The 14,078-nt window shown below is 53.2% G+C and overlaps 1 protein-coding gene across 2 annotated transcripts; it reads right to left on the bottom strand.

The window, feature by feature from the left end:
• Window positions 1-4,072: 4,072 nt before the first annotated feature.
• LOC142092093 (feather keratin Cos2-3-like) lies at window positions 4,073-4,795 on the bottom strand. Of its 2 annotated transcripts, none has more exons than XM_075171832.1 (2): window positions 4,741-4,795; window positions 4,073-4,383 (listed from the first exon to the last, which is right to left on the bottom strand). In XM_075171832.1, the coding sequence occupies exon 2, from the start codon at window positions 4,376-4,378 to the stop codon at window positions 4,073-4,075; it is 306 nt and encodes a 101-aa protein (XP_075027933.1). In that variant the 5' UTR covers window positions 4,379-4,383; window positions 4,741-4,795. The 2 variants fall into 2 exon arrangements, with proteins under 2 accessions (XP_075027933.1, XP_075027931.1); XM_075171830.1 differs by having other exon boundaries at window positions 4,073-4,399; window positions 4,757-4,795.
• Window positions 4,796-14,078: the final 9,283 nt, after the last annotated feature.

Below are 14,078 nucleotides of genomic sequence, written 5' to 3'. Positions count from 1 at the left end.
GGTGGGACAGCCTCTGGGTTCACTTCAGATCACATGATGAAGCAAGGCATGCACACGTGACCAGGTATGCAGGCCCTGCTGTGAGCTTATGCTAGCTGGGGAGTTCAGAGGCCACGACTGGTCAATTGCTGGATCAGTGTGTCCAGAAAGATGATTTGTCCCATTTACCGTGCACGTCTGCTTTGGGATGGGGTAAGTCCCGTCTGTGAGCTGATGTCTCTTCACTGAGAGTGGGAAGAGTCTGTAGAGTCTGTTAGAGGTGTAGGGTCCAGAGGAGCACCACGAAAATGATCAGAGCATTGGAACGCCTCTCCTATGAAGAAAAGCTGAGAGAAGTGAGGTTGTTCAGCCTGGAGGGGAGAAGGCTCTGGGGGGACCTTCTTGCAGTCTTCCAGTATCTAAAGGGGCATTTTAAGAAAGAGAGAGAAATGTGTTTTATCATGGCCTGTAGTGGCAGGACAAGGGGCAATGGCTTTAAACTGAAAGAGTGTAGACTTTGGATGGACATAAGGAAGGAATTTTTTACAATGAGGGTGGTGAGACGCTGGAAACGGTTGGCCAGAGATGTTACAGATGTCCCACCATTGGAAGTGATGGGGCAACCTGATCGAGCGAGAGATGTCCCTGTCCATGGCAGGGGGATTGAACTAGATGGTCTTTCAAGGTCATTTGAGCAACGTGCATGGCAGGAGTGGGGTGTGGCAGCACTCAGCAGCTTTGGCTTCTGTCCCCAGGGGACCCTCTTGGAAGAGTGAGGACTACTGCTCAGGAGTGGAATGTGTTTGGCAAGGTGAGGCAAGAGTGTTTTTGCCAACACCTGCTAAACGGGAAAGGAGGAGTTTAAAGTAGGTATGGAGGGGGAGGTCTCCCAGAGACTGGAGAAGCACAAGGGGTAGAAGCGGTATGCATGTGGGGCAGCACGCCAGGGGAGACTCTCTCACTTCCCCTGTGGCACAGGTGGTGGTGGAGTTACATGCCTGCTACACACCTCCTACTCAAGAAGAGGGGGCAGATGACGCCTTCTTCAGGTGGTTGGGGAAAGCCCCTCAGTCACGGGTCCTGGTACCCATGAGTGACTTTTACCACCTCAGTATCCGCTGCAGGAGGAATATGGCTGGGCACAAGCAAACCAGGACATGGCTGGGGCATATGGAAGACAAATTTTTGATGCGGGCAATCCATGCACAGACTAGGAGAGAGGCTCGGTTAGACCTGCTACTCACAAATGAGGAAGAACTCTTGGATGATGTAGAGTTCAAGGGCAGCCTTGCCTGCAGTGACCATGAGACTGTGGACCTTAAGATTCTCAGAGGACTGACCAAGACAAACAGCCCCCGACTTCAGAAGAGCACATCGTAGTCTTGTCAGGGACCTACCTGCTTGGCAGGATGCCATGGGAAACTGCCCTAGAGTTCAGAGGTTCCCAGGAGAGCTGGAGAACCTTCAAGGAGAGCCTCCTCAGAGCACAAGGATTGTCCTCTGCAATGTGCGGAAAGGTGAGTCAGGAAAAGCCAGAGCACAGCTGGAGTGGAACCTTGGAAGGGAGGGAATGAAGAAAGGTACCTCTAAGCCTATTGGCAGTAAAAGGAAGGCTAAGTAGATGTGGTCTCATTGCTTGGTGAGGAAGAGAACCTGGTGACAAATGATGGGGAAAAGGCTGATGCACTTGATGCCTATTTCTCCTCAGTTTTTAGTGATATGGCTTCTCCTCAGGCCTATCACATCCCTGCGCCTCCCCACAGACTCTATAGGTATGAATTTGGAATGCATCCGAGGGTGTTCAAGGAGCTGACTGGACAGTCCCTACTCAGTCCCTGGAAAGAAGATGGAGGAAATGCTCTCAGAAGCCCTTCCTAAACTCATGAAAGGCAGGAAGGGGATTGAGAGCATCTCACATGAGTTTACTGAGGGCAAATCATTCCTCACCAACCGCATTGCTTTCTGTGAGGAGGTGAGTGGCACTGTGGGGAAGGGGAGGGCACTGGCTGTGGTGTACCTTGACTTTAGCAAGACCTTTGCCATACCCTCATGGGTGCACACACATGAACACCCATATGCACGCAGAGGTATGCACACTCACAGGCATGCACACACACAAATATGTGTGATGTTGGGGAATTTTTATTGTACCCCTTGAGGCAAATTAAGTACATGCTTTTGCTTAGATATGAAAGAAGCTCCTGCCTGACCTTAGTGGTCTGCTCAAGGGTCTGGGACCAGCCCCTGCCGCTGCAAAGGGACCGCTGCCACGGTGACACACCATGTGGCAGCAGAAGGGTGTTTCTGGGACAAGCCAGACTCCACTTAGGCTACAGACACTGGGGCTGGGACATCAGAAGTGATGTAGTAGTGAACTGTCTCCAGAGTCACTTGAAGGTAAACACCCTCTCTTCAAAAGACAAAGAAATGCAGAAGCGACATTCGTTTACAGAGCAGCTGAAAAAATGGTTTGGCTACCCTGTGAATGTTCATGCATTCTTTTTATTTTTTCCCCAGTTTGAATTGATGTGCTGGCCTTTTTTCTCCTTGTGTTTTCCATGCAGGTGCAGGTGGTGTAATTACCTGTAGGAAGAGGGAGCTGCCTGGATGGATCCTGTGCCTTTTTCCTACCTTGCCAAGACCTGCTCAGTTGTGCTGCCAACCTAGAGGTCATGCCAAGAGCCAGTAGCAGTGCCCTGGCAGTGCTTTGGCCAAAGGGCTTGCTCGTCTGTCAGAAGAAATGCCATCCCCCCTCTTCTACAAGGACACCTGCAGATGGTATCATCATTGCGAAGGACCTGAGGTACCTTCTGCTTCTTACAAGGTTTAGTGTGGGAGAGTTAGGAAGTCCAACTGTGCTGCTCTTGATGATGGTTATGAAGAGTATGACGAGGGAAACGAGATTTCAGACATGCAAGGGAAACGCCCTTATAAAGCTTTTGGCCTTTGGTCATTCTGAGATACGTTTCATGAGCCATAATTCCCTCTTGATGGAGGACATAGGTGTGGGGATTTCCATTCTTCCACTTGTACACTTTTGTCAAGACATCTGAATTGTCATGCAGGAAATGGGATATAAGACTGTAGTAGCTGCCAAGAGATGTTACCACTGATCAGAAGGGATGACATTTACACAGAAAACCCCCCTCTCCCCACAGAATGGCAGCCAATTCCTGAGCACAAAATCTCTCTGAGACTGCTGCAGCTCTCTTGGGAAGTGCACCCAAGAGCATCCTTGCTGATCTTCACGTTCTCCTGCATGCTCTGTAATAGAGCAATTTGATCTCCCTCAGAAAGACACTGTTTCACTGCCTCCATTTCTGTGCTGACTGCCCTCAGCTCCCACATGTTTAGCTCCAATCTCCAGCCTCAACACATTCAGCAGCATGAGTGACTTTTTTCTGAGGCTCCTGCCCATAGCAAAAAGGAACGCCCTTCCTCATGAGCTCATGGGGCTGCTGACCCCTCAGGGCCTCCTGTCTCTCTGGCCATTTGTGGGCAGAGACACAGCAAGGCAAGGCCTGATGGTCCCTGGCAGCAGAACAGCCAGGGATGACTTCCTCAGCTCCAAGGGATGGTGCCCAAAAGCGGAGCCTCTGCAGGGAGTCCCAACCTCCCATTCCTCTCCCAATGGAGAAGGGTCTCCTTGTGCCCTCACCCCTTTCCACCCCAGAGCAACACCTTTCTCCTTTGGCAGCTTGGGGAGCGTCCGCAGAGGGAAGGAGCACATGGAGGCCAGGCTTGAATGCAGCAGAACTTTAATGAGACAAAAGAGGGAAACAAAGTCACTCCAAGTAGAGGACAGCAGTGCAGGGAGCCCTGGGGGCAGCCAAGAGTCTGCGGTCCTTGGCTGTGAAGAAGTTCTTGCATGATGTCAGCCTGCCTGCCCCATAGAGGGACAGGAGCCAAATCGTCCGCCCTAGGCTGGCCCTGAGGGGACCTTGCTGCCCAGGGGAACTGAAGCAAACAAAGCAAAGGGAAAGAAAGGCAAAGCCATTCAGCTGTACTGAAAACTCATGCAAAATCTTGATGCCCTGCCCAGCACCGTGCTCTGAGTTCCTCAAGGTGTCTTCGTGGGGCTTTCCCAGCATCTTTAGCAGGGAAGGCACCTTCTGCCACAGTAGCGGCTGGAAATGCCAGAGAGGTCACAGCACCCAGAGGTGATGGGCACTCCATCACAGCTGAGGATGCTGCCAACAGCAGCGGAGGTGGAGGACCCCACAACAGTGTTCTGCGGGTAGGAGCTGAGGATGGGGCCGGGCAGGGTCACCACCACAGGAGGGGGCTCGATGACGACAGTGGAGTTCTGGCACTGCCTGACACAGGGCTCATTGCAGCTGTTGGCCAGCGGGGTCGGGCCGCAGGGCCGGCATGGCAGGCACGGGTTGTAGCAGGACATGTCTCAGGCCTGGACCTGCACCTGGGAGAGAAGCAGCGACAAAGCAGAGCACAAGCATGGGTGAAGAACAGCCTGGTAAATCTATCACAAAGGAGCCAAGGCTAATACTGAGTGGGGAGCTGAAAGATATGCTAGGAGCCACATGGACTTCATCACCCAATAAAAAGCAGCCTGGCCTGGAGAGGCTCTCTCCTAATTCGTAAACCAAAAGCCCCCCCAGCCACATCCCAGCCTCTCTCTACGCAGACCTTCTCCCTGCTTCCCTCTGTCATGACGAGAACATGCAAACCCCAGCACAGGACAGAGCCAATATCAGCTGAGATGTCCATCAAGGAGAGATCTCGCTTTGAAGAGGAGGAGAAGGGGCTTCAGACTCACCTGCTTCCCAAGGAGGAGGAGGCAAGAGAAGGGGATGAGAGAGCACGGACTTGGGCTGGCTTTTATACCTGCCCTTCATTGCCAAAGAGGCAGAGGCACCCTTTGCAGAGGTAACAATTTTCTGAGAAGCTCATCTTGAATGCAAACCATGGAGGCTAATGATATGGGCTGTGCTTTGGTTTCCAACACTGTTGCCTTTTCATTTCCAGGTTTGTGCTGTGCCCATTCCCAAATGAAGACTTCTTCTGAGCACTCACATGAAAGGCCCCAGGATTTGGAGGGCAGGAATGCAGCAGTGCAGGCAGAAGACTCAGTTCAAGAGCTGGAGGGGTCCAGAGCAGGCAAGTGACATCAGCCTGGGTCACTCTGGTGGGGCTGTTTGAAGTGGTGTTCTCAGGAAGAAGGTCCAGTGTTCCTCAGCTGGATGCCATGGGCTCCCACGCATGAGGACGTGCCATGTCCTTGTCTTTCCCTCCCTCCTCAGCTCACCCCCATGCTCATTTCTTGTTGCCTCCCCAGGTGTGTGCCTTGTGCTCCTAGGTATTGACCCTATCCTGCGTAAAACTGCCCAGTCCCCAGGGGTCCTCAGCAGAGTCCATGGTTCGTTGTCTTCCTTGTGTGTTCTTTACTTGTGTGGACTTGTAAGCAGCCACGTGTGTGAGGATGCCCAGGGAGCACAAATTTGTGCAGGATTCCATGCCAGTGTGCATGAGCCTGTGTGTGTGTGTCCTTGTGTGTCACTCATGAGGGGGGAATGTGCTGCCCATGGCAGGGACACTCTCCACTGCTCTCTCCATGAGCACTGCAGAGCAGCAGTTTCCCAGGGTCAGAAGGAGCCTGAGTGCAGCCGAATGGTGATGGCATCAGCCTGCTAGAGATCTGTCCAGGGAAGAGGCTCTGAAATGCAGCCCCTGTCTCCTGAGCCCTCCTTTTCCTGCCCCTGCAGAGCTCACGCACTGCTGCTGCCTATTTCAGGCCCCAACAAGGATGGTTTCACCCAAGTTTGGATCTTTAGTTTAATTCAGTCTAACGATATTGGAAGTGTCTCAGCATGGCTGGCAGTCCCCCCTCCTTGCCTCTCCAGGCCAATACACAGCTGCCCTGGAGAGCAGCACTGGAGAGTTGAAAAGGGTGGGCTTTGCTTTATGGGCAAGGAGAAAGGCTGAGGAATGCTGCCGACCATGTGCTGGCCATCCCTGAGTGGATCTGCTTCCAATGCAGTGCTGGGGATGTCTGGGGTGGGACACAGGCCCCCTCGTATCCAAGCCAATGTCAAATGTACTTGTGCAGCCCATCAACCTGGTGGTGTGTGAGGCAGGGACTGAGACCTTGGATCAAACAGGTACTGAATGAAAGGAACATGAAGCCTGACATGACTGTGCTGGGAGTGGAGGAACAGACTCAATGGCTTGCACAGGAAAGCCAAGGAACTGATGACTGCTTTGGACTTGAGCCCACAAGGACCTTCATGCCCCACATTGGAATCTCAGTTCGACTGCCCAGCAACTGCCCCTGGGAGGGAAAGGACATTGGATTCAAGACCGCATCCCCCAAAGCCAGCTGCTGTCCAACAAGGGTGTCCACTATAGACCCTCTTTCTGACGTGGGCTGTGCACAGTGGGTCTAACGCATCTCCCCTCCTGAATGTCTGTCAGCCTGAGCTCAGGTCCTATTTGCAGGCAGTGGACCCACGGGTTTCCCCCCTTCCCTTAGGGACCTTTGGTGAGATCAGTGCCAGGGGGCTCTGCTGGGAGAGCTCAGCCAGGGCTGATTCCCCTCTCCATGAAGCTGCTTCTGAGCTGAGGCTCCAGTATAGCCAAGGGCCAACCTCATTGCTTTCTCAGGAGGTAACAGGTACCGTGGAGAAGGGAAGGGCAGGGGAAGTGTGTACCTGGCGTTTAAAAGTACCTTTGACACCCTGTCCCATACTTCCTGAGGATGAATGGGTTCATGAGGAGGCTGATAAGCCTGGTAGTCCAGGCTGATAAAATTGGCTACCAGACTCAAAGAGTTGTGATCATGAAGAAATGGGCCAACTGGAACCTCATGAAGGTCAAAAAGAGCAAGGGCAAGGTTTTGCGTCTGGGGTAGAAAACAGACCATGCAGTCACACACGTTGGGGAGTCACGGTCTAGGAAGCAGATCCACAGAAAAGGCTGTGTGGTTTTAGGAGACACTTAGCTGAACCTAAGAGAGCAGCGTGCCCTTTTGGCAAAGAAGACCAACCGCATCCTGAGCTGTGACAGCCAAAGTGTTGCCAGCAGGTGCAGGAAAGTGTCCCTGCCCCTCTCGTGCTTGTGAGACCACATCTGGAGTACTGCTTCCACATTGGGATTTTCGGGTCGAAGACATACTGAAGCAAGTCCAACAATGGCCACCAAGGGGGTTAGGGCACTGTCAAACATGGCAAGTGAGGAGAAGCTGAGAGAACTGGGCCTGCCCATCTTGGAGAAGAGATGTCTCAGGGAAGACCTTCTTGCTTTCTACTACTACTTAATCAGAGGAGGCAGAGAAGATGCACCAAGACACTGGAAGTGCTCAGCAATAGGAGTAGAGGCAAAGGACAAGCAAGTGGGACATGGAGAAATCTGAAGCAACAGGCTAAAAGAAATAAGAACTGGAACGGGTTTCCCAGGGACGTTGTGCAATGTCCATCCTGGGAGGTGTTCAAGGATGGACTGAATGGAATCTTGAGCAACCTGGTCTACTGGGGTCTGTTGTGAGCAGGGGGTTGATCTAGATCACTTCTGGAGGTCCCTTCTCACCTATATTCTGACTGTGTAATTCCCACCTCACCCCTGCCCTCCCTAACCCCTGCACACCCATGGGCTCGTGTGTCCTCACACCGCCTTTCCCTCAAAACTACTTCTAGGCATGGTGCTCGGACTGCAGAGGGGCAGCTGAAGGGAGGGTCTCACCTTCCTCACTCCCACCTGCAGGACATGAGTGGTTGCTGTTTCCAGTCCTTGAGCTCGGAGACAGCTCTGGGAAGCTGGTCCATCTCCTGGGCCAGGGCCCTGCTGCCGCCCCGGGCTGCCTCTGGCACTGTGCAGCCTTATTCTTGCTGGGGAGTCCTTGCTGGAGGAGGGGAAAGCCCATTCCCCAGGAGAGCAACTTGTGCCCCAGCAGAGCCACTGAGCCCTCTCAGCCCGGGTGAGACCCCGCGCGGCGCCGGCGCAGGGCTCAGCCCTAGGGCGGAGCTGGCGGCGGAGGAGAGGAGAGGAGGCGGCGGAGAGGAGGTGCCGCGGCCGGAGCAGAGAGCCGGGGCTGGCGGGGGGCAGCGAGGCGCGGGCGGTGGAGCGGCGGGATGTGGCGGTGCCGGGGCGCAGGGCTGACGGGACTGGCCGCGGTGCTCCTGGGTGCGCGAGGCTGGCGGTGGTGGGGGTGGCCGGGGCTGAGCCCATCATCCCTAGCATTATGAGTTTGCTTGCATGTACGCCTGCCTTTCCATGCACCCACTCTTTTCTCTGTGAATTCAGCAGTTATTGTTGCCCTGATTTCAGCCCTCTTTCACTGTAACACCCACTCTTGCTCTCCACTCTTCCTCTCTTCATCCGTCCGTCCACCCTTCTTTTTACCCATCTCTCCAGGACCCTACCAGTTCTAACCCCTCTTCCTACACTCTGAGACCCCTCTCTCATCTCTCCCTCTGCTTTCTTTGTATCTGTAGGCACAAGGTTGCTTTCCTGCACCTCTCCGTTATTCCATACATCCACTCATTTTCCTGTGCATTCAGCATTTCTTCTTGTTCTGCGTCCAGTCCTCCATACTTCACTATAACACTTGCATTCTCCTGTCTCCTCATCCCCTCTTCATCCATCCGTCCGTGAATCCGACTTTCATCCCATTTCTGCATGCATCCAATCCAAATTTCCCCCAGCCCTCTCCCCTCACTCCATACACCCACACCACGATCACTCTCCATCCCTGGTCATGGACACATCTACCCATCTGTTCCCATCTGGCTCTGTCTCACTGCCGCTCTTCCTAACCATTTCTCTGGGAAAATCAGAACTGGGTGTCCTTCGGTGATCTTTGTCGTTTCCTTCTCCTTTCTCGGCAGTGGCTGCGGGCAGAGCCCAGGTGCAGCAGGAGCCATTGGCAGAGACCACTGAGGGCACCGGCATCACCATCAACTGCTCACATCCCAACATAAAGTCTTACGACTTCATCCTCTGGTACCGTCAGCTCCCGGGCCGGGGTCCCGAACTCCTCATAAGCAGTTTTAAAGGGTCCAAGGAGCTGCAGGAGCCGCCAAGGTGGCTGTTGGTGGGGGCAGACCGCCGGTCCAGCGCCCTATGGCTCGCCCGGCCCCAGCGCGGGGACGCGGCGGTGTATTACTGCGCCGTGGGAGACATGGGGAGAGGAGCCGGGGCTGCGGCTGGGCACGAACTGCCTCGGGCAGGGCCGGGTGTGTGTGTCAGGGGCGGGGGGATAGCCCCGCCCTCCCCAGCACCGCCCTGCCAAATCACGCTTTGCCCAGCCCCAGGTCCCAGTGCAGTTCCCCCGCCCGACCAGCACCAGCATTGGCATCGGCATCGGTACTGGCACCAGCATTGGGTCTGCTTAGGCCTCGCAGCCTCTGCGGCCCATAGCCCCGGGAGGTTGCCCAACGTGGGAAAATATCATAAAACAGTATTACACAGTGCCGCAAAATGATAACCGTGACCCAGCTCCAAGCGGTGATAAACAGCACAACAGGGAACATATACTACATGTAAGGTATTACAGAACACAACGTTGAGAGCCAGCCCGACAACTTTGAGAGCCAATAAATCAACATTGTGACCAGTGACTATTAAACCAATATGATGAATGCTTATAACAAATTTGCCTTAACTTGCTCTGGTCAGATCTGTCGTCATCTCAACGCTTCGTGCCGCTCGTTGGGCGCCCGCACACGTGCACACTGACAGCACACACACTTACTTTCTCACCAGCAAAAATGTGCCTGTACACAAACACACGCACAGACACACACAGATATGCACTTGTTCACACACACGCTCACAGACACTCACTCTCACAGGTGTGTTTGCAAATGAACATGCAAATGTCAACACACAGGCACAAACACGCCCACAGGCCCAGACAGATGCATATGCACATGAGGAAGCACAGCCTCTCCCCACACTCTGAGAACCAGGAGGCCACCGGCCAGCTCTCTGCCTCTGTGCCCCTGACAGCTTTAGGCAAGTCCTTGAAAGCCCAGTGCCAAGAAGGGAAATCAGGCACCAGCCATCCCTGGTGCATTTAATGACAACAGAGGGCTTTTGGGCTTTTGTTGGTTGGACAGAAGTAGTTCAACCGATTGTGTTCTCACTACAGGAAAGAGAGAAGGTGTATTGGGGTCCAAGCTGCAGGGTCTTTTTTGGACATTCAGCCTGTTCACACGCAAAGTGTGTGCATGAGAGACAAAGTCAAAGCTAGAGAACATCCCTATTGCTGCAGCTCCAGGGGTTCCCCACCTAACAAGTCAAAGTAATCCCAAAGTCTGACAAGATCCAGCCCATCCTGGTGTTCGCATTGGGCGGCTGTGGAGGTCTGGGACCAGTTCCAGCTTCATTGCAGGGAGAGGTGCCGCCCTGACATGCTCAAACGGCAGCAAAGGGTTGTGTGTCTGGGGTGAGCCAGATGCCCCGCAGCTGCAAATGCTGAGGCTGGGACAGCAGAAAGGAAGCTGGCCTGATGAAGTTGCCTTAAGAGAAATACCCTCTCTTCAAAAGGCAAACAGATGTTAATTAGCAGGTGGCATCAGGAGGAGATTTCAAACCGCCTGAGCCAAGCCCTGATGTCTGTCAGTTAACCTGGCTCATTAGAGTTCATGGAGCTGCACTGCTGAGAAGTCTGTCTCCTCATCTGCTCTTAGCACTTGAGCTGTCTCCAGAGCCACAGGAGTGGTGGCAGGAGGCTGTACCCAGCACCGCACAGGCACCAGGAGGACAAACCTTGTGGCCGGAGAGGCTCCCAGAAAAGCTGGCATTTTCCAAGGGTCCTCACCTGGCCTGGAAGGCTCCTATTCAGATCCCCCCATCTGTGACGTGCCTCCCTTGGAAGGAGTCCAGCTCCTAGCTATGCTCTGCAAGTGCAGCATCAGGAAGCAAGGTGCCAGCCAGATGGGTTTGTTAGATATTTTCTCAGAAAGCAGCTGCAGCATTGCTCAGGCAAAATCAGCTGCAGCCATTTTAGCCACCAGGCAGCCATAATAGATGTGTACCATGTATGTAAAAACCATGCCCGTGTCAGGATTTTCCTTTGTTGGCTGGTGAGCAAGGCAGTTGCTGCTCTGATGGACCATTACTCCTTGTCCTGTCACTACAGGCCCTGGTAAGAAGTCTTTCTCCGTCTTTCTTTGAAGCTCCCTTAATATATTGAAAGACCACTCCCTGGAGCCTTCTCTTCAGGCTCTCTGGCTGAACAGCCCCAACTCTCTCAGCCTTTCTTCATAAGACAGGTGTTCTGGTCCTCAGATCATTTTTGTGGCCCTCCCCTGGAGGGCCTGCTCTAACAGGTCCATGTCTGTCTTTATTGGTAACCCCAGAACTGGTCATAGTCCTCCAGATGGAGTCTCATGAGAGTCAAGCGGAGGGGAGAATCACTTCCCTTGACCAGCTGGCCATACTTCTTTTAATGGAGCTCAGGATACAATCGGCTTTCTGGGCTGCAAGCACACGTTGTTGGCTCATGTCCAATTTTTCAACCACTGGTATCCCCAAGTCCTTCCGCAGGGCTGCTCTCAATCAATTCACCCCCAAGCTGTATTGATACTGGGGAGTGCCCCAAGCCAGGTGTAGGACCTTGCACTTGGTCTTGTTGAACTTCATGATGTTCATATGGACCACTCCTCAGGCATGTCAAGGTCTCTCTGGATGACATCCCTTCCCTCAGGAGTAGGAACTGCACCTCTCAGCTTGGTGTCATCTGCAAACTTGCTGAGGGTGCACTCAATCCCACTGTCTATGTCAGTCATGAAGATATTAAACAGTACTGGTCCCAGTAAGGACAGGACAACGGGTAAGGGTTTTAAACTGACAGAGGGTAGATTTAGGTTGGACATAAGGAAGAAGAAATTATTCATGATAAGGATGGTGAGACACTGGAATGGGTTGCCCAGAGAAGTTGTGAAGGCCCCATCATTGGAAGTGTTCAAGGTCAGGTTGGATGGGGCTTTGAGCAACCTGATCTAGTGACAGATGTCCATGCCCATGGCAGGGGGGGGTTGGACTAGATGGTCTTTCAAGGTCCCTTCCGACTCAAACCATTCTATCAGTCTACGATCCTGTGACAGCCCTGGCCATGCCCACCAGGGGGCGCTGCTGCTCTGCTCGCCGGGGCCACCTTGCCCCACCCAACCCCGCCAGGCCACGGGCCCCAGGGTGGTTCCCCGGCCGCCAGGCATTGTCATCAGCATCAGCACTGCCACTGACATCGAGCATCGGCATCGGAATCGGCACTGGGCTTCTTCCGAGCCTCTCCATCATTTCCCCCGGGGGATCTCTTTCGGTATTCGGAAGCCATCCCGCAGGGTCAGGTGTTTGAGCTCAACACACAGATGAGACAATGATGTAGAGGTGACTGAAACCTTCAGGCTTTCTCCATAGGTTCCAGACCATGTGGCTGTTGTAGAGGATTTCCCTCCACATCAAATGTAGAACGTTTTGGTGTGCAGGTGAAGTGCCAGAGTTAAGATGAAAGCTTGGACACATCTTATAAAGACACATTTGGGTCTCAAGGGTTGCCAAAGTCATGTCTCAGAGGCAGTCAGAAAGAGAATTGCTATGTTGCCTAAAGGGCTTGACGGTCTGAGATTTGCTGAAGCTGAATGCCACCCCCTGAGGGGAGAGTTCTCTGTGCAACTGGTCCTCTGGGACAGGCACCTTTCAGCTTCTTGATATAGACAGAGGTTGGACCATGCTGTAGACAGAGGTTATAGGTCAGACAGCTGGGAAGGCAGGGGATGCCCAGCGGCCAATGACTGAAGGTGAGTCAGCAGTGTGCCCTTGTGGCAAAGCAGACCTACTGCACTCTGAGATGTCAGCAAAAGTGTGGCCAGCACACCCAGGGAAGTGATCCTTCATCTCTATTTGGCACTTATAAGACTGTGCCTGAGGTCCTGTGTTCAGTTTGGGGCTCCTCAGTGCATAAGAAAGGTACGAACATATGGGAGCAAGTCCAGCAGAAGACCCCAAGGTAGTCAGGGGACTTGAGGACAAACACGCTGAGCCTGAGGGAACAGGGCCTTAGGAAAAGAAGGCTAAAGGGAGACCGTATGGCTGTCTACAACTGCATGCTGCAAGGATGTGGAAAAGATGGAGCCAGGCTCTTATCAAAGGTGCACAGTGATAGGACGAGAGCCGAGAGGCACAATTTTGAATCTGCAAAATTCTATTTAGAAATTAGAAACTCCCTTTATTTTAAATTTTTTCTTAACCCTGAAAATTCCCAAGTACTGGTATGCACTGTCCACAGATGTTGTGCAGGCTCTGTCCCTGGATGTTTTCAAGACTTGACGGGCACTGCCCTGACCAGCCTGCTCTAATGAGACCTGCTCTGAGCAGGAACTTGGAATGGGTGATCTGCAGAGGTCCTGTCCAACCTAAAGTATGCCATGGAAAGAGTAAAAATAGTATGGCAGGTTTCTTTCTTAAAGGCTAGAAGTAAGGAGAGGACAAATGCAGGTCCAGTGTTTTTGAGGAAACTGAGAATGGAAGGGTTATGGGCAAATGGAGAGGTCTTCTGGTTGGTTTGGGAGAGTCTTTGAGAAGCTGATTTATGAGATGGGATGAGCAGTGTGGCAAGGAAACTTCATTGATTGGTTCCTGAGATAGCTTTTTAGGTAGAGGGAGAAAGTCCACGGTGCCTGGGGAGCTGAGTGGGGCAGTTGGTGTCTGCAGGGTTTCGGGTTGTTGACCAGTATGTTTGTGAGAGCTGCAGCCTTGGGGTGTGCCGACAGGAGCTTGGGGCTAGACACCGTGCAGGAGGCAGGAGAGGCCAACCCAGCCAAGGGCTTGAGGATGGAGAGAGAGGACACAGGCATCAAGGAAGGAGAGACTCCCAAGGTGTTGCACAGGAGGGTGTGTCAGGGAGGTTGGGCACCAGGTGCAGGCCTAGCCCCCTTCTACCCCTCACCTTGGAAAGGCAGAAGGTGTTGGCTGCACGAGCAACATTTGTCACTACTGGAGGAGAGAAGACCACAGCAGAGGCATTTCAGGCGTGCTAAGAACAAGCATTTCCTCCTCCCCACGTCACTCTTTGTTCCCCTTGCAGAGTCATTTCCAGCAGCTCTGCTCTCTGAGGGCTCTTGGTGGGGACGTGTGGGTTT

Source organism: Calonectris borealis, chromosome 22 (genome assembly GCF_964195595.1).
Source record: "Calonectris borealis chromosome 22, bCalBor7.hap1.2, whole genome shotgun sequence".
Lineage (NCBI taxonomy): Eukaryota > Metazoa > Chordata > Aves > Procellariiformes > Procellariidae > Calonectris > Calonectris borealis.
The sequence above is the reverse complement of the archived record's forward strand: the minus strand, read 5'-3'. Positions and strand labels throughout refer to the sequence as shown.

Coding starts and splice junctions, on each gene's coding strand:
- LOC142092093 (XM_075171832.1), bottom strand. CDS start 4,378: ATGTCCTGCTACAACCCGTGCCTGCCATGCCGGCCCTGCGGCCCGACC.